The sequence below is a fragment of the Orbicella faveolata genome, unplaced genomic scaffold (assembly GCF_042242905.1).
Source record: "Orbicella faveolata isolate gen_17 unplaced genomic scaffold, um_ofav_v1 contig_36, whole genome shotgun sequence".
In the NCBI taxonomy this organism is placed as follows: domain Eukaryota; kingdom Metazoa; phylum Cnidaria; class Anthozoa; order Scleractinia; family Merulinidae; genus Orbicella; species Orbicella faveolata.
The window spans coordinates 6,535,082-6,554,847 of record NW_028301565.1 but is presented as its reverse complement, the minus strand read 5'-3'; the positions used below and the strand labels follow the sequence as shown (position 1 = coordinate 6,554,847).

Genomic DNA, 19,766 nt, shown 5'->3' with positions numbered 1-19,766 from the left:
AGTAGCCACGATCATCGGTCATGCTTTCCAACTTACCTATGCCGCGTTTTATGACAAGCTCATTCATCAAAAGAGAGTAAATCGATGCTATGGCTGCGCTATTCATCACCCAAGCCAAAGGGAACACTCTGCCTGATGATGGATAATGAAGACGCGTGGTACTATTATCATGATGAAACCTGTGAGCAAATAGATCTTGATATCGTGATGAAGACCGTGAAAAGTGTTTGCAACAATCTGGGGTTGAAGCTTGGCCAGACATGGGAAAGATGTTGGATTGACAAGAAGGACGTGAAAAAGCTTCGAGGATGAATGAGGAGTTTTACATCACCTTGCCTAGTCACAGCAACCGCGCAGAGTTTCCACAGAACCAAAGCAATCATTTCAAGATTCGATTACCCCACCCCATCAGGCTGCAAGGGTCGAGTTGGAAAGTGGGATTGATTAGCATCTCGTTACCAGAAGTGAAAGTGTTGTTGGTCAACGGTAACGACATCCTGTTTACCATGGACTGGATCATGAAATACCCTTCTGGTGCGTTAAAGTTTGGTAGCGCTCACTATGACCCTAACGATCTCCGAACCGTGGTTGAGTATATTGATGGTGTTGGTTTCATGAAAAGTATGGTGACGTTTTTCGAGCAGCGGCGCATCTTGAATTACCAGGGACCCCATCTCGGTAGCAGCTATACAGCATCCGATGGAAAGAGAATGTACGTGAAATTTCGTTGGGATGGAGACGATCTGCTGACGGATAACAAAGCGACACACGTACGCTCCAGTGACTCACCAGCATTGAAGATCAATATGATGTTGGCCTTAAAGACGGGATGGTTGAAGGAGAGAAGCCCTGAAAATTATGACTTAGGACCCAATTTACGTCAAGAGATTTTTACAGACACGGTATCCAACTTAGAAACGATGACACACGATCTGAAAAACGACAGGGGTGAGCCTCTGTGTTGGCTGATAGCAGAAGACCTTTTTCATCTGAGCGTTACTTGCGATTGGCGCTTCACGAATCTCAACAAAGCCTTTCAAAACGTGGTGGGTTCGACATCACGTTCCTTGTTCATCTATTCCGACGTGGGAGGAAGTTCAATGGTTGGAAATCAAGTCACGGATCTATTAAGAGAGGTCAATTACCGACGCACAGGGGATGGAAGTCACTACTTTGAACCGCTCCACGTTCAATATATTCCGATGCGCAAGGCCCAGTTGGACATTATTGAGACGCAAGTGTCGGAGACAACAGGTGAACTGACCGAATTTGGTGAAGGAAACACGATTCTCACCCTTCACCTCAAACGAGCATGAAAGGTGGAAGTTTAACGCGATTCAAACCTGACCCATAAGACGGAGGTGGCTTTGTTCAAGAATTGCTGAAGGCGAGTGTCAGGGGAGGTCTGAAAGTGTTAAAAAGCGGTCGCGGCGTTCGAGATCGCATTCGAAAGGCGAAAGAGGGTGCAACACGGAGCGCTAAACAAGCAGTGAAACGTAAAGCTTACGAAGTCCTAGATAGAAACATCAAGCGGAAATTCAACGACATCTTCGGCGACTAATGAATCCCATCTACTCCAGAAGCTCGAGACTCGTCAAATCTATAAAAGGGTTGTCAACGTCACGTCGTGAAGGGTTCTAAAAAAGCTCCAAACGTCAACGAAAGGTACAAAAAGGCGGATGGGTTGGCCCTGAGGTCAGTAAACATGTTGGCTACGATTGGGATCACATCTTAGCGAGAAGACAAAGAAGAAGAAGAAGAAAATGACGGATACCTTGATGGACGGTAGGTTGTTACATCCGGGTTCCAAATCAGTCCTGAATCCTCAACTGAGCCTGTTCACCGTTCCACCCACTGATCTCAGCATGTCCAGTTATCGCATCGTACCCATTCAGACCTACACGACAGGCATCAACCCCGTGGAATTCCAAGTGGATCCTCAAGAAGATTACGTAGACCTCGGTCGAAGTTTCTTTGAGATTGAGTTGGCACTCAAACTGGCGAATGGTGATAACGTTGTGGAGGCCACGAGACTCTGGCCCACGAGTAATTTGGCCCACACTGTTCAAACAGATCAGTGTGAGACTCAATGGTACCTTGATCAGTCCTCAGACCGACACCTATCATTACAAAGCATACCTGGAAACATTGCTCAACTACAACAGAGATGATGGAGAAATCGTGCTAAAACCTCAAAGTTGGTACAATGCCCTGGACTTTCCAGCGCAATTGACTGTGCACAACACAAACACGGAAGGAGATGAGCATGAGGCTTTCCAAGCATTGTCCTTCAACCAACAAGCTTCAGTGCAACTCATGAAAGCAGAACAAGGCTAAGGTTCACACGCCACATCGAGGTGTTCCACTTAAACAAATTGCTGGTACCTGGTGTGCAGATTGGAATCCAGATGTACTTCAATTCTCCCAATTTGTTCTTGAATGGTGTGAACGTAGCTGGAAGGTTGAAACACGAAGAGGTGAAAGTGAGAATGCACCTGTGTCAAGTAAGGCTCAACCTCAGTGTCTACCGAGAGTTGATGACGAAAATGAACGTCAACAGAACCATAGTGGCTTACCCGACCGTAAGAAGTGAGATTAGGACCTTCAACATGCAAGGGAACCAGCAAAGACACGAGTGCAACAATTTATTTCAAGGCAGAATTCCTAACAGAGTCATCGTTGGACTCGTGCTTTCAGAAGCCTTCAATGGTACTGTGGCACGTGACCCATTCTGTTTTCAAAAGTTTGGTGTGAGTAACCTCAGGCAACTGGTCAGAGGAGAAGAGTACCCTTACGAGACCCTGGAACTAGTGCACAACGACGGTACCCAAGTTCAGAGAGGTTACTATCGGTTCTTACAAGCCACAGGATGTTTGTGCAAACATCAAGGTAACATGGTCAGAAGCGAAGACTGGGGTCAAGGCAAGAATCGCACACTGTTTGTATTTGACAATGCAGCCAACGGATGTTTGGACAGTCCGGTGTTGAACCCCAAGCAGTCAGGAGAGTTACAGATTGTGCTGAACTTCGGTGTCCCACCAGGTAACAACTCACAATCATCTTGCACGGAGAGTTTGAGAACCTCTTGGAAATAGACAAGAACAAAGCCGTGTTGTACGACATTTACCAACGCTAATGGAGAAAGTACCCCTGAATAACGTACAACTGAATCATTTGGCGACAGCGGATGCCATCTTGAAACCCTACTTTTACGGGACGGTGGCTTGCGATCGATTACCACGTCGACCGATCAAGAAAGAACCTCGTGGGTACATTGTAAACACAGATCCACATGATAGACCGGGCCGACACTGGCTGGCGCTTTGGACCCATAGTGGGAATGTGTGCGAGGTGCTGGACAGCTACGCCCTACCTTTGGAGTCTTACGGGACAACAGAGCCCCTGCAAGACTGGTTAGAAAGTCAATGGAAATATGTGATTTACAATGGACAGTCTCTGCAATCCATTTACAGTAAAAGTTCTGGTGATTATGCCTTGTTCTATTTAAAAGACAGAGCGAGAGGTCAAAGCATGAACGAGTTCTTGAGGCGTTTCTCGAAACATGATTATGTAGACAATGATCACAAAGTAGGCCAGATGTTAAAGAAGTTGGTCGAGAAAGAGTTAGAATGGGATAAAGTGTGTAAAGTGAAACATCACCAAGACACTTCTCGTTGCGGTGTGAGACATTTAGTGTAATGATTGTTGGTTTGACATTAAAATACGATTGAAAACGTGTTCTGTGGGATGATCGTGTAGTACAATGGTTAGTATTCTCGACTGTCACTTGATTCCTCGCAGGGTCAATTTTTCCATGTGGTAACAAAAGCTGCATGCCCATGTCCCTTTGGTCATTTGGACTCATGGAACGACGCAAGGCTTTTCGATTTCATACCCCTTCCAGTCTGTTGGTGGTGGGTCCTTCAGGGTGTGGCAAGACGGTGTTCACCACCAAACTTTTACTGAACAACCTCGATTTGTTTCATACCCCACTCTCCCAAATACATTATTGCTACGGGGTGTGGCAAGACGGGTTTCAACCCATGAAAAAACAGGGGATCAAGTTTCACGAAGGCGTTCCTGACACAGATCAGTTGAAAACGTGGTTCCCTAAAGGCGGATTACTCGTACTGGACGATCTAATGGCTGAAGGAGGAAACGATAAACGGGTGTTAGATCTGTTCACCAAACATTCTCACCATCAGAACGTCACAGTGCTCTACTTGTGCCAAGACATGTTTCCGCCAGGGAAATATGCCAAGAGTATTTCCAGAAACGCCCACTACATCGTTGCCTTCAAGAATCCACGAGATCAATTAGGCATGAGAAATTTATTGTTACAGGCGTTTCCCACTCAATGGCAAGTTTTAAAGGACACGTTTCAACGTTTGACAGAACGTCCGTTCGGATACATGGTCTTGGATTTACATCCTGGCAGTTTGGACGATCAAAGGATTCTCAGCCACCTTTTAAAGGACGAAGGATGTATGCGATGTCACAAATTCATCGAGACATCGTGATGAGTCCTTCCCAAGATTCAATCACTGCCGTATCTCTAATGAACGGATTCAAGAAAAACGCCAGTTGGTAAACAAAGATTTGCTGTACCGATTGGATGGGTTGTTTTCCTTTTACCACCGTCAGTGGTGGTGTCATCGCCAGATGTTTTACCACTTTAAGTGGTGCCACGGTTGTTTGAACGCTTTGGCATTGATCATCGTGGCAGCAGGCATCGTCGTAGGATCCGTCTTGGAAAATAGTCTCCTGATTGCCTGTTTATCCGCCGCTGGAACTGTGATTAAGGGGTGGAACGACTTCAAAAAGTTTTCGTTCAAAATCGACATGTGTCGCTTTGCCTACACCACTTACGACAAAGCTTTGATCGAATTGAGAACCTACGTGCGAGGACTTCCGATGGAGGAGTTTGACGGATTCTTGATCAAGATGCAAACCTTGGATGACACAATCACTGATTTCACACCCCCTGTATCTGACAAGGGCGTGCAAGAGTACGAACAACGATTTCGCTACGACCACGTCGATAAGAGCGGGAGGACTGACGTATGAGTGGTAGTATGTGTCATGAAGAGCAAACGAACAGTTCGTAGAAAACCAAGGAGACGAAGGAAGGTACAAAAGGGGGGATTGTTACCATTGGCAGCTCTCATTCCAGCTTTAGTAGCAGCAGGCAAGGCGGCGGCTCTAGGACGAATCTCTGGTGCAGCTGGTTACGGTGTGAAAAAAGGTTTGGAAGCTGCTTCGCGTAAACGTCGACGATGAAAAATAAAGACCAAGAAAAGGAGTAAACAGCGAGGTGGAGCACTGGCACGACGTAAACATCGATTGGTAGACAAGATCGCCGAAGGAGCCAGTATGTTCTTATTGGGACCCTCACCTACCTTTGCTACGCTGGCATTGAAATTAGCGGGTCAGGCAGCAAAAGGAATCAGAGACAATGTGAATCACTATAACAAGAGACAACGTGGTGGTGCACTGTTTACTGTTCTCAAGAATGCAGCCAAGATCGGGTACAAGCTCGGAAAGGACAAACGGTATAAGAGAATGGGTGTAAAGGGTGTCACAGGCAGTTACAACAGACGTCCTGCATCTTGGGAAGTATGATTCGATTACGCAGACAACGCCCTTTCTTGGAGGCTATTCTCAAAGAGGCTAATCGGAACAGGAGACAGGAGATGTTAGAACATGCTAATGCAGATCAAATCAACGCCGTGAGCGAAATGGTTCTCAATCTACTACGAAACAGAATTCCCGTTCACCCAATCACTATGGCGAAACCGCATCGCTATAAGACAACGCTACGCGAGGTGGGGAAACGCAGAAACTCAGTCAAGAGGCGAAGAGAACATCTCAAAGAACAAAAAGGTAGCGGATTCTGGCAAGGTTTTAACGGCGTGTTCCAAGCATGTCGATGTTAAACACCCGAGATGCCCACGGTTATCCACTGCAAGGTTACGACTTCGTCCCCAAACCCAAAGACACCTTGAGCGAATTGGTCAAGTTATTACAACAAGCCAACGAAAGAGTGGAACAATTGAAAGACAATGTGCAGTACTGGAAGAGGAGGTACGAAAACCTCAATCAAGAGTAGTTAGCTTTTACGTTTGAGGACTTGTGTGAAAGGTGTCATACTATCAGAAACACCACAGCACCCGGAGATACTATTACTCTGTGTACGAATTGCAGTCGAGATAAAGACGCAACAGCCCATTTGACGCTCAAACTCGAGAAGAAAGAGACTGAACTCCGTTACTGGCAAGACAGCTACGAAACGCTACTCCAACAACATTTCGAGGATGACAGAAGAAGTCATGATGGTACCCACGAAAGAGTTTGACCAATTGGTTCAGTATTACAAAGGAGAAATCACCGACAATGCCTTGTTGAACAAAGCGGGACGTTTGGTCGCCGAAAGTCACGTGATACTCCACGATAAATCGATTCCAGATTCGATTGCCATCAAGAAAATTAAACCTCTAGCTCGTCAAAGAGGTCGTTTAACCAAACGTATCAGACATATTGGTCCTTTGTCGAGCAATAGTGCTGATGTCGGCGAAGAGGAAGATGAGGAGGAAGGAGCCCTGGATCAAGGAAGAAGCTACACCGTCTACGTCAGGTGTTAAAAAGAGGCCACTCGCTTCTAAAACACCCATTCCTCCGCCTGACTCGGAACTGGGAACGCTCCTAAGAAAAGCTGACATTCTCCTGGGTAAAGACAAGCGCAAAGGCAAGGGCAAACGTAAAAACGAGGCCGAACGTTTAAAACCTACAAGTGGTTGGGAAGACTGGGCCAAAGGAAAGAAACTGAGAAGAAATCTAAAACATGATTATGACTCGTACTAGCAAGACCCGACGTAGTAAACGCATCAAGACCCGACGACTTATTAAGCAACGCGGGAGTGGTGTCGACATTCAGAAATGGCTGGGCAAGACAGGAATCGAATTTCACTGGCCTGGGTACCAGTACATGGGACCTGGGACCAAATTGGCCAAGAGACTGAAACGAGGCGATCCAGGCATCAATCGTTTGGACAAGATCGCTAAACAACACGATATCGATTACAGTCACGCTAAGAATATGCAAGACAAGTGGAAAGCGGATACAAAGATGATCAAGGCCATCGATAAGTTACCCGGCGGCAAAACAATGACGGAAAGGATTGTGAAGAGAATCATGCAGGCTAAGAAAAAGTTAAAGTTGTAATCAATTTCTCCCTTTGGAGTTCGTGTTATTCTATAAACGTTATAAAGACTCAGACGCGTTGTGTTGATGCTTTGTTTTGTTTTTGTTTTGCTTTGATGCGTTAATGAAGAAAACACTTTTAGTCCGAATTAAATTTTGTTACCTGAAAATGTCCTTAGGTCTATGGTTATCGTTTTACAAAATATGTGGTTTTACCATGGGAGTACAAGCTTTAAGTTAAAGCGATAACATCAATTGTTAAGAGACAATTATTTTGAGTGTTTACGTACGTAAAACGAAAAGTATTTTCAACTTCAATTAACTTTAGTCCCTGTGTGGTTTGATTCTTTTGCTTTCTACAAAAAACAAAGAGGTGCTAATTTTTTTCATGCAAATTCAGCATTTCCAAGTTTCTTGCTTGGAGTTAAACAATGTCATATAAGAGTCAAGCGTCGCGTATCGCATCACTCTGCATCTTTGTATGTGTATAGAGCGCCTTTTTATATAATGGGCATCAAATTTGAAAACGATTACGCCATGCTCTCTCAAGAACGTGCGGAGCATATCAACAAAAGGTACGTGGATTTGGACAAGGAACTCGGAGACTCCAAATTCCTGCGGTCCTTTAATCTCACGTCAACTCTGGCCTTTCTAACGCGGAAAACTTTCCTCGATAGTGACGATTACGAAATCATCGAGGAAGGCTACAAGGTAGGTCATGGGTACTATTACATGTACGTCTTCAAAATGAAGAAAGTGATCGGAGTCGGTCCGTGGGGTTTTCCTACGAACGAGATTTGCGTGTACTTCTCTTGGAAGGAGGCGTACGGAGATAAATTCCGCATCATTACGGCGTATCCATTCTCCCGTACGTATCACGTCTTCTTGAAGCGGAGAAAGCTAGGTATGCCAGCCTTCTAAAATCCTACATACTTTATGTTGGTAAAAACCAAATTTATTTTGATACAACTTTGCATGTTAGGATGACTTTGAACAATAGGCCTGTGTTTTTTAGCTGATGCTTCGATGGTCTAGTGGTTAAGAGGTTGGGCTGTGGTCCCAGAGGTCCTGGTTCGAATCCTGGTTGAGGGAATTAATTTTATTTATTAATGTTTTATTTATTTATTTCTTATTTATTTATTTATTTTTATTTATTTATTTATTTTTATTTTTCTTGTAAATAGTTTTACCCCTAGCGAACTGGCGCGTCTTTGGACGGGTCACTTAGCCCGCGGGACAAGGTTCGATTAGGGAAGGGTCGGGACTTTGTGTTTTTGTACATAGTTTTTGGTAGATAGTTCCCGGCCACAAAGAGTCGAGGTGGCGCCTCGATGATACCCAACCCGGGAGTGTCGATCGGTCCGGGATTTCCTCCACGAGCTGGGGTAACCAACCCTCGGGGAGTGCCCCACTTATCGACACGCTCGGGGTTTAGTGCTCTCCTTAAGAGAGGGGGACTGGGGAAGCCACTGTTTTTAATTCATTCTGATTTCTTTCCTCTGATTGGATACCGGTGATGTCATTGTCCCATGATGCTTTGCACCACCCCTATATAGGCTAGACTCGGACCCAAGTCTCTCAGTCTTCATCATGGCCACTTGTCGGACGGACCTCTGTCGTTTAGGACCACAGGACACTGTAAGTATCGATTTTGAAGTTGCATGACATTTTTTGCGTGACCCTGGCGTGATTTGTGTCGCCATGGATATCCGTGAGACCGATCGCAGTCCTCCGTCGAGGCTGGTGGGCTGTTTTCCAACATGGCCAACTTTCGTGGGCGCCGCCATCTTGAATTGTTAATTCGGCTCCTGATTGGCTGAAATTTGTGGCGGCCATCTTGGATTTGGAAAACAATAGCATCCATTGTTCTCCAAACAATAGCCTATTGTCTTTCTCGGCTCCTGATTGGTTACCGCTCATATTAGCGTCTATTACTACCTGGGTAAGCTCAGCATGGACTGTTGTTTATTGATTTTCAAGGAAATGAAATGGAATGTGCAGGTTAATATGTTTCGAGGCAAAACCCAGACCGAGACCACACTTGTGTAAGACTCAAGGGTTTCAGCATCTTTTAAAAGCCTTTGGTGGACTCGCGCATTTTCTTGGTATGTCTACTGCTTTTTTTTCTGAAAATTAATATTCTAAAGGACGTTTTACTAATTGTATTTCCAACTACAAAACCAGACTTGGTTACTGAGATTTATACAGAAAATAATCTATGTTCACTTACAGAAACACATTCCATACTGTATTATGTCGTTCAGTCAGCAAAATATTGTTTTGCTTTTACCTCAATCAGTGATTGCGTTTTGGAATTTTGCTTGATCGTTGCCTATTTTATTGCGATTTCACGGTCTGTGGATATTCAAATGTAAAGTAGAACCTTTGTGTGGCTCGTAGTACTTTGCGTGTGAGAACGTTCAGTTGTGAGTAACATAGAACGCGAGTAAGTAGTTTAGATTGAAATTCTTGTTTTTCGATTGTATTCTGCAAGGCGCTTTACAAAGCAGTTAAACATCCTATATTTTTTCTAAACAAAAACACTTAAAATGCTAATCGATGTTTAGTATTTGACAACTTTGACGCATTGTCTATATTTGCGGAAGCGGAGCGTGAAGAAATTATCTCAATACTTTTCTTTCTGTATGTCACGGTTCTATTGCATTTGCCACACAAATTACGAAATGTAGCTATTTTGGTCTTTTCATTCATAGTGTTGTTTTCTGCAAAATCGAGCGGTTTATTTTTGCTTTTAAAATAAGACGTAGTTTATAATATAAAGCTGAGCAAACAGAGCTGCTACAAACTGGATTATGCTTGCTGAGTGCTGTGCCACTTCAGTGCTGAATTTATAAAACGTAAGTTTACTTTTACTTAACAATCTGATTTACCCACGTCGTCTCTGTTTGCCTTATTTTCTTTGCACAAATTTTCATACCGACTGAAATTCAAAACTGCTCATGATTATTAGAATCTAGCCAGACACTGTTTCTATGAGCAGTGCATGTGACTATTCGGTGTTCAAGTTAGGAACCAACACATTTCTGGCGTTAATAAATTTCGCGGTTGTACGATCGGCTAGTCATTGCTTTATATGTTCGCTCCTTGTGGTTATGACTGTTACGCTCTAGTACAATTGAGAACGCGTATCCAACGCTATCGCCGTCTCCTCTCGGCTCAAGGCGTTGAAAATTTGCGAAAATGTCAAGCGCTAAATAATTTTGCAGCTGTTCAAAGCCGTTTTGCGTAGACGAATATTCGCTAGTCCTCCTTCGTCCTCTTCAGTTATTTCGTTGTAAAAATTGTTTACACGGTATCAACATGCAAGAAATGTTGGTGGAAAGATAAGGGAGCCTAGCTTAATCGGCATGAATCTAAATTTTGGAAACCATTTTAACTAGACATCTACGAGGAAGGGTTTTATCCAAGTCAAATTTTTAGTGCCAGCTGACTTTAATTTCAGTCAGGGGGTTTTACTGAGGTAGTTTTAGAAAACACTATCTTTTGCGCAAAATTACAGTCTGCTCGACAAAGTAAATTACTTCCGTGAAGATTTTGATAGTGACGGGTTAACGCTATTTAGCCACGCAGTTTAATCCTGTGTTATTTCTCTAAATGATTTAATTTTTTGGTTCGGTGAATTGAATTGAATTGTGTACATTACTTAAAAAGAAAGAAGATGAGAATTATTTGTGAAAGTGTCCACATTGGGTACATCATTTTCTCTGTAATGTACGCGGAAGTTTATTTTTCTTACAGTATATTACCATGAAAATGCGAGAAGATAAGAAATGAAATTCACTTTTCAAATGCAAGATACTGAAGTCATATTTATGAATTTTCATACATAGAAATAAGAATTTAATGACGTTTTCTTGAGCCTATTTGGGGCAATTCCAGATGTCACTGACGATTTGGGAGAAATAGAGCTAGCAGTTATTACGGTTTGGAATAACGGTTTGATCAAACGGACTGAGAAAATTCATTAGCAAGCCAGAACCAAAACGGAATTGTGCAAAGATTGGTTTTATAGTCGCGAGGTTAATTCGCTTTTCTTCTTCCGCACCAGCTGCAAGGCTGCATAGTTTTTTTAAGAAAAATATCCAATCCCGGCTCGCCGCAATTTGTAAACAGGACGCTGTCTGCGTGGAAAATGAACAGTAGTTGGCTTCAGGGAAGAAACACATAGATACAAAACAATTTGTTCGCACAACAAATTAAACTTCTTTCACTGGTGGTTGACGTCAATGGCACTTGCCCCTAGTTCACGCAGTGCGTTTAATTCTAAATTAAGGTCTTTCGTTCATTAAACTGAATCGAGAATTTCCTGAATACTGAATCCTGAATCCAGCGACGCAGAACCATTAAAAATAAGCGGCGAATCAATGGAAACCGAAATATTTAAAAGAAAGCGACTTTGAATAGAATTAACGAAAAGCTCTGCTCCTGGCTCTGCTACTAATCTGAAGCTTTACGTTTATCTTGTATAAATGTTTCATTTTTGTTATTTGAAGAGCGGCTTCAGTTAAACATAAATGTTTTCATTGGTGTTTTTCCCCTTTTATATTTTAATTTCGGCAAGTTGTGCTTAGTCTCTTTCTTGTGAATGAAGAAAATCAGTTTTGAAAAGAGCCAGTATCCACCTCGGCCGAGAAGCAATTCGGTTCTTAGACGAATTTGAGAGCGCAGGCAAACGTTCTGAGTCGGATTTGCGTATTCCGAAGTACTTTATCAGAGCAACAATTAGAGACGAAGGCATTTTGACTTATGCTTGGAGACAGACGGAAGGTTGGCAGTGCTTCATGGCCTAAAGTGATTGTGGGACACATTTGTTCTCCAGAGCCGGTCACCACTTCCCTTCTATATGAATGAATTCCATTTGTCAGCCAATTTGCTCGGCAAATCATTTGGTCACGTGCGTTAATCTTTAAATACATAAAAAATGAAAATTATTGTCAGCCACATTCAAGGAGATTTCTTAAAGCACGTCCTTTATTAAGTTTGATGTTCTCCACGGTTTGCGCAAATCCGCAAATTGTTTATTTTAAAGTTGAACTCTAATTATAATTATAATTTGAATGTTTGGTATCTGCGAAAAATTAGTTATTGTGCTATACATTGTTTTTGCACAAACTAGATATTGCTTTCAAAGATCACGTTTTCATCAGATCTATATATCGATAAATGCTTGCAGTACTCTAGACTTATGTTAATTTGGACGAACATCTAAGGATAGTTTAACGCCTCTCTCGGCGAGTGGTAAAACGTATTTTCGTGATTCGTAAATGATGTTATTTTTTCTCGTGTAAAGTGAAATGGCTAGTTTTTGTAATTCTTTTTTTCTCGTGGGTCGTGATTTCATTAGTACTGTATAAACCATGATTTTTCAGAGTAATTTTCTGTGAAATAAAAAATAATCCGCTCGGTCCTTCAGCATTAAGCTTCAGTGGAACGCAGTTTTTTTTTTTTTTTTTTTTTTTTTTTTTTTTCTGCTGCTAGTGGAAAAAAGAAGTGGAGAAGTGATGAAGATGTCGAACAAGGCTGTTCTTTGGACATTAGAGGAGCTCAGTCACGGTATTTTGGCTATGTGTAAAATTACATTTAAATCGACTGAGACCTGAAAATAGCAGTTTACTAAGGTAAAAAAACACCAAGGAGATAATAATAATAAGTCATAGAGGAACAAGGATGGTTAACGATGGAGAAGATTAACACGGATTACAAACGACGAACTTGACAAATTTAGGCTAACTTTTTCAAAATACGCATCCTTTAAGTATCAAGATCTCTTTAATTTTGTAAGTTCGGACAAAAATGTCTCCTCTTTTATAGTGATGCGTGCAATCCGTGAGGTTTGAAAGGACTTCATTTTCCGTGAAACGTAATCAAGAGCATCCTATCCTACCCTGGTCTCTCTAAGCTGCCGGACGTATACTGACATCACAGCTTGACAGCAAAGTCTTATTGACTTGTTAACGACAGGAATTCTCGACTTAATTCTCCGTACAAGCCTCGTTTTATTGCAGATGTAAACACCGCCAAACTTTAATAATTTAGGAATTTGTGATCTTCCACAAGGCCGCCTTCCGTTTTGCCTTTCCAAATTCATTACCAGAGAAAAATAATTAGCATTTCCAAGCACGCAAAAGAACGCGCCTTGCCTAGACGCTCTCAAAATGAACTCATATTTTGAGTCTATTAAACAGTCTGTAAAGATAAGTTGGAGATATTTGATCTCTATAGTGGGCAAAGCTTCATAAATCTTTGTCGCTTCTTGTTGATAGCATCGATTTAATAAGATTCGCTTGATGTTGTTGGTTGATGTGACTGTCTCCCTCATTTCTATCTTTACTTTGTTCTCTACACAATGCAAGCATTGTAGTGAAACTTACACGGACAATGCATACAGCAGTCGAGCTAATATAGTTGCAATTATGCGTTAACTTAAGATTTATTCGATGAATGTGCGTGGGGTCGACACTGAATTTTCCCCCGTTGAAACAAAATGTATGCAGGGTATAAAGAGCTGCCAAAAAAACGAGACATTTTCCCCGATAGAAGACTTACTAATTTAGCTACAGGATTGCTTGAAAAAAAAGTCCATTATACATATATGAAGAATTGAAAATAACAGAAAGCAGTTTTTTTGTTCCGACAGAAATGCGACAAAACAGGAACATCAAAGACTCAAATCAAGTTATCAAGCCATGATTAAATTTCCCCAGTTACTGTCAACATAATGTTATCTTGACATGAAAAGAGCAACGTCAGAAAAACTCAGAGTGCTATTTTGTCGATATCGGTAGTCGAACACCTCTTCCATTACTAAGTGGATTAATAATTTCAAGAAAATGCGCTCTTTCCAAAACACCGTGCAAAAACAACTGATTACAAGTGACCACCGCCCACCTGTGTTTTGCAGATGATTTTCGAGAGAGTGAACTAGTTGTTTGTATTTTATAAAGACTCTGAAAAATCGTTTATCGAAAATTATAGTCCGCTTAGGCCGGAGAATTTGTTTTCTTCGCTGTCACTATTTGTATTTAGAAGATGAGATTTTATTTTTATATTGTGTTTGTCAAAACAAAATCCCATTTGCGGAGGTCTTTTAGCTATAGATAAATTGAAATACTAAAACTAAAATTAAATCTGTTTTCTTTAATATTCAAATGCATGGACTCGTCAGGAAATAAGTGGCAAACAATAATTTTTAATTCACCAGTTAAAATAGAGGCGGGTCCGCGGTGTAAAAGATCATAAATCGTTACTAGTAGTAATCCTTAAAATTTTTTTTTTTTTTTTTCATGTTTTGATTTCCTTCCGTGTTCCCCTCCAGCTATTGTTTAGCTTAAAATCTCATTGATAATCAACAATCCAACGGAATAATTAGGAAATCTCTTTAAGCTGTGAAATTGCCGAAATTCAAAATGAATTCGGCGTCACTACCATGTTGTTTTGACTTCGCAGCAGTGTTCGTTTCTCGCCAAACACGAAACTGAAGAAGCTACGCAACGCTGTTAAGAATATCACACAGGGAAAATACAACAGAATCAGACAGATTTATTAACTGTGGAACCTCGCTTGGCTGAACAAAAGATATCTATATATATTCTGTCCATTTGTTTATCTGGTTTTGGGACATTCGATGAACTTGGCTTTTTGAGAAGAAAGAAAACTTATCAACAGATAACCTTTTTAGTTTTACTAAGTAATTAGAGATGTCGATAGAGCATGGAATTTATCATCTTGCATTTAATCGCTCCTTTAGTCGAGACCTTCCCATAAACAAATTAACTCGGGAAAACGTTAAGTTTGTACAAGACAATTTCTTTGATCATTCTAGAATTCAATTAAGATCACTTGCTGAGCAAGCCCTCTAGCACTCTTCATGAAATTTCATTCTTCCAAATCTTCCCAAATCTTGCAACTGTAAGTTGATCAAGAAATTAAAGTTCTCTTAAATAAATCATTATGGGCCTATTTTTGACATAGAACACGAATTGCTTTGTTTTGCATAGAATGAAATAGAGGAAATGAAACAAAATTGGCTGATAAAACCGACATTTTTCTAATATATAGATATATGTAAATCATCTAGATGGCTCTAGTTCATCCGTTGAAATGCGTGCAAGAGTGCTCTACGTGGTGGCTCCTTTTCTCATTTTCAGTTTACATCCCTGGTGTTATGTCTAATGTCTGTAGAAAGATTTCATCTTTGAGGTAGCACACTTAATATTAGCCGAAAATTGGCGTCTCACAAAAGCACTTGTTATCAGTATATCTATAAATGGCATTTCCGTCTTCCCAGCATTTTTATTTATTCCTGGCTTTGACAGAACGATAGAACAAATTAGGTTCTGTTACTGATGTTATCTGCTAGCAGTCATACCACACAATGATATACAACTTCCTTGGAAATTAATAAATAGTTCAAAATTCACTCTGGTAATATTGACGACTTATCGGTATTCATGTATGTGTCTCTGAGAGATTAAAGCCAGAATCAGAATTGTGTTTGTTTACCACAGACTCAAGGGTACCAATGACTAGAAAATACCATTATCCAACGGAAAAAATTATACAGCTAATTTTTAAAATGCCCACGTGAAGCAATTGCAACTTTAATTTTTAAATTCGTAATAAATTCTCGTAACGGCAGATCTGAAGTTGAGTCTTTAAAGAGCAGAATACAAAGTTGGGTCTGAAAATATATCTAGTATTACCCAGAAGAAAGGAACTTCGCTCTTACACTACGCATGCCTGACCTAAACGTTTTTTGTTTTTTTAAATAAACCTTTTCTTTGAGAATACCGCTTTTAATGAAGTGCTTTTTATTTTTTTCATTTTCAGCTCAATTAAGAGAGAATATCTCTGCCGTGGATTAAACTTATGATTAGTCTTGACAAGCACTTTTAAGTAGATTCTGTTAACTTTCCGACAGCACTTGGCAAACGGACGCCTTGTTTGTCGTATAAATCACAACAGACTCCGGTCCAAGGATCTGTGAAACTTCCTGCACTACAAGCCTAGAAAAACTGGGACAGCGTAGAATAACTGCCGCTTAAAGAAATCAACTGGGAAAAGTGCCAGTGTTAGTGTATGCTTTTTCAAAGCTTGCCACGGTAAACTTTCTGTGACCAGCCTCCGATTCAAAAGATGAACAACACTTCCGTACCACAAGTAACCCCAAGCGCCACAGTTACTTCTTTCTCATTCTGGCCAAGCTTCGTGTATCCAGTCGCGACGTGTCACATACTAATCGTAGTTGTGGCAATCATTGGAAACCTCTTGGTCTGTTGCGCTATTCTCGTCAACAAGAACCTTCGCAATAATCCAACAAACCTCTTTATTTTCTCGTTGGCGTTCTCCGATCTTCTCACCGTGATTATCGCTGTGCCGTTTGACATTGAGGGACTTTTTCTTCAATGGCATTGGAAGCACGGAGAAATAATGTGCAAGGCCTGGACCACGGTGTACCTCATCACTGTACCCACCTCGATTTTGACCCTTTTGGCTGTCAGCGTTGATCGTTACAAGAATCTCAGTGATCCTCTGAATCGCATGACTCGGAAAAGGGCTTTGATTATCAGCCTCATTATCTGGTTATACAGTTTGCTGTTCGCTTTACTTCCCATCATGGGCTGGCGAACAGAAGAGAAGTTCGTCTACAATAGCGTCTGTTATTTCCCTTTTCCCTTGGAGTACATGACGCTCAGTTCTTCTCTAAATTTTATTTTACCTTTGCTGATAACCTGTGCCATATATATCAAGATTTATCTCATCGCTCGCAAGCAACACAACTTTGGCGGAGCTGAGAGCCGAAATCTACGTTCGACAGAAGAAAAAAAGGTTTTTTCCAAAAACGTCCGAGCAGCCAAGACCATCTCCATCTTTGTGGGGGCTTTCTTCTGCTGCTGGGTTCCATACTCCTCGATCAGTATTGTCGCCACTCTATGTGAGACGTGTGCAAACCACATTCGGAATGAAGTGCGTATTGTGCTGCTGATGTTTGGTTACCTTAACTCGGCGCTAAACCCGTTCCTTTTCGCGTTCCGCAACAATGGATTTAAGGCTACCTACAATATGGTGTTCAAATCTGTCAAACCCCGACCTAAGGCCACAAACGACTTCAGCTGCAGACGTTCCACGCTGACCCAGAGCACCCTTGCATCAGATTTTGTCGATCTACACGAATACGAGGTTCGCGCTCACGCGGCGAAATTGAGAAGGGAGAGTTTGTCGGCTAAGATGCAGTCCAAGTTGTGAGGAGTCACATGTTGTGCAGAAACCTCTTCACTGGAACACAGAACGGTCAGAACCTACATTGATACGCAGTAACTATAATACTCTAATTAGAACGCACGCCAATTTAACATATGATTTTTGCTTATTTACATGTTACCACCTTTGCTAGGACCATGCAAATCACTTCGTCAGCAAAATGCACAAAACTGAAATCAGGGTAAGAATAATGTTTATTTGTACCCCCGAGGTACTCCCTGAAAATTGGGGTTGGGGTGTGCGGCCCACTTCCCAAAACCGTTACCGCATTTAAGACCAAAATCTGCGATTTTCCCTACCTTATTTTTAATATGACCTGGTCAAAAATTCGATATCCTATTTAAGACCTAACCCTGAAACCCATACCCTGTTTCAAACCTGCCTTAAAATTAGCTCTTCAGTTCAGATGTTAAAGGCATTGTGAAGCGTTTGTGTTGATGGTCTTAGCATCCTCTAAAAAACATACCTAATTCAAGTCTAGAGTTCAAGACCATACACTATTGGAAACCAAAATGGTTAATATCGATACCCTTTTTCTTACCAAAATGGCTAGAATACCGTACTCTCTGGAGCCGCACAAACCTATTTAGCCCATATAGGGGAGTATGCAGTCAACACTGTGTTTGATTTATGCTTGAGCATAAACCGCCTGTAAAATTCATGCCGCCGAGAAGTTACAAAGGCGCCAAATAGTGACTGGTTTTGGATTTGCTGCAATCTATAAAGCAATTTCCAATTGAGTGTCGTAAAACCAAAACCAACCAATAGAACGTTTTCACATGACGTCATGGCAGCCATATTGGTGTTCTAAAACAATGAAGCGGCGGCCATGTTGGTGTACTAAACCAATCTTGTGGGAGTTCAACTCTTTTCTTATGTGAACACTTTCTTTTGTTCCAATAAATTTGCATGGCTGCTGGTTACGTGAGTGAAAACGCTCTATTGCTAATCAAAACGGAAACATATATATTGCTTTTAAAGAAAGAAGATTAAACTTCTTTCGATCATCAGAGGCCCTTACTGTACAGCCCGTGTTATTTTATCTTGTTAGATATGCTCGAACACTTGTCTTGTTCATTTCTGACATCGACTGTTAAACTTGTTTTGTTTTTCACATCCGTATGTTTAGAGCTGAACTATTACTTGTATTATTCTTGTAAGCTCGTAGCATTATTGAAGCACAAAATTTCTTCCAAATATAGACCTAAACATTTTCTCTCCGATAATAACATCCCTCACCCCACCCCCAACACAACCTGAAATGTTCCTTGAACAAATTAAATCTATGGATTTATTACGGGAATTTTAAGGGATGTTATATACAAGGTATATATCTAGATGCAGCTGTTATATCAAGAGCGCATCAGTCATTCATTCAAGCATTACGAAATGATATTTTACCAAGCAAGGGGTCGGCAAAAAACATTTTTTAAGGACTAGCCAGCATACATAAAATATGAATATCGCTTTATGTATAAACAGTACTCAGGTAACCTCGTCAAATATAAATGCACAGGATAACGGTTGGACTAGTGACGCCCAACACTCGAAAATACTGTGGAAACATTTGCCTGTCGCCTTGTTCCCACAGAATTTCTCGTTCTCAAAAAACCTTCACTCGTGTTTCTATAACTCGACGGAAACATCATATTTCAAATCGGAAGTCAGATTTTCTCAACTTTTGTTTCTTCTTGTAGATATTTCATTCAAAATCTAATGTTGCACTATGCTCAAATGAGCTAGATCATTTTCAACTCTAGATCTTGGTGGGTTTCATACTTTAACTTTTTCCAAGCTCATTAATTTACGATGTGGAAAAATATTGTTTACCTAATGAAAGAACTGCTGCATTGTAATTGTTTAACTAATAGGTATTAATACTTGCTAAGAGTATAAATGTGTAAATAATATTCATTAATCTGCTGTAGCGACTTAAAATAAAAGTTGATAGTGGAAATACCGTGTCAGCCTTAATTCTGGAATGCAGAAATGTAAATTAGTCAAATAAAAGTTAAAATAGAAACATCAAACAATGTCTGAGAGGCAACGAAGAAGTAAATCATGGGGTAGAGATTCATAAAACCCTTGGTGCTGAAGAATGCCCGGTTTCCTTCGATTGCCGCAAAGACACGACTATCAAAGCGCATGGACTTCTCTCCTTAAATTATGTTTGTCTCCTAATGTGTTCTGTTCGTACAGAGACTCAATGATATACAGTCGAAACTCTATTAAGCGGCCACCCCTCATTGGTTCGTTTTGGAAAAGGTGATGATGGAAAATAGTC

At 41.1% G+C, this 19,766-nt stretch overlaps 2 protein-coding genes and 1 pseudogene across 3 annotated transcripts; all 3 read left to right on the top strand.

Moving 5' to 3' along the window:
* The first annotated feature begins 954 nt into the window (after positions 1–954).
* Positions 955–3,715, top strand: LOC110041826 (uncharacterized protein F54H12.2-like; annotated as a pseudogene).
* Positions 3,716–3,802: 87 nt separating this feature from the next.
* LOC149102110 (uncharacterized) lies at positions 3,803–4,588 on the top strand. Its single transcript, XM_089275099.1, has one exon. It carries the CDS (start codon positions 3,834–3,836, stop codon positions 4,518–4,520), a length of 687 nt encoding a protein of 228 aa, XP_089131225.1. The 5' UTR covers positions 3,803–3,833; the 3' UTR covers positions 4,521–4,588.
* A 4,205-nt stretch (positions 4,589–8,793) lies between these two features.
* LOC149102109 (octopamine receptor beta-2R-like) lies at positions 8,794–19,439 on the top strand. Of its 2 annotated transcripts, none has more exons than XM_089275113.1 (2): positions 8,794–8,839; positions 16,052–19,439. In XM_089275113.1, exon 2 carries the CDS (start codon positions 16,358–16,360, stop codon positions 17,465–17,467), a length of 1,110 nt encoding a protein of 369 aa, XP_089131239.1. In that variant the 5' UTR covers positions 8,794–8,839; positions 16,052–16,357; the 3' UTR covers positions 17,468–19,439. The 2 variants fall into 2 exon arrangements, with proteins under 2 accessions (XP_089131239.1, XP_089131238.1); XM_089275112.1 differs by lacking the exon at positions 8,794–8,839 and adding an exon at positions 9,129–9,306.
* Positions 19,440–19,766: the final 327 nt, after the last annotated feature.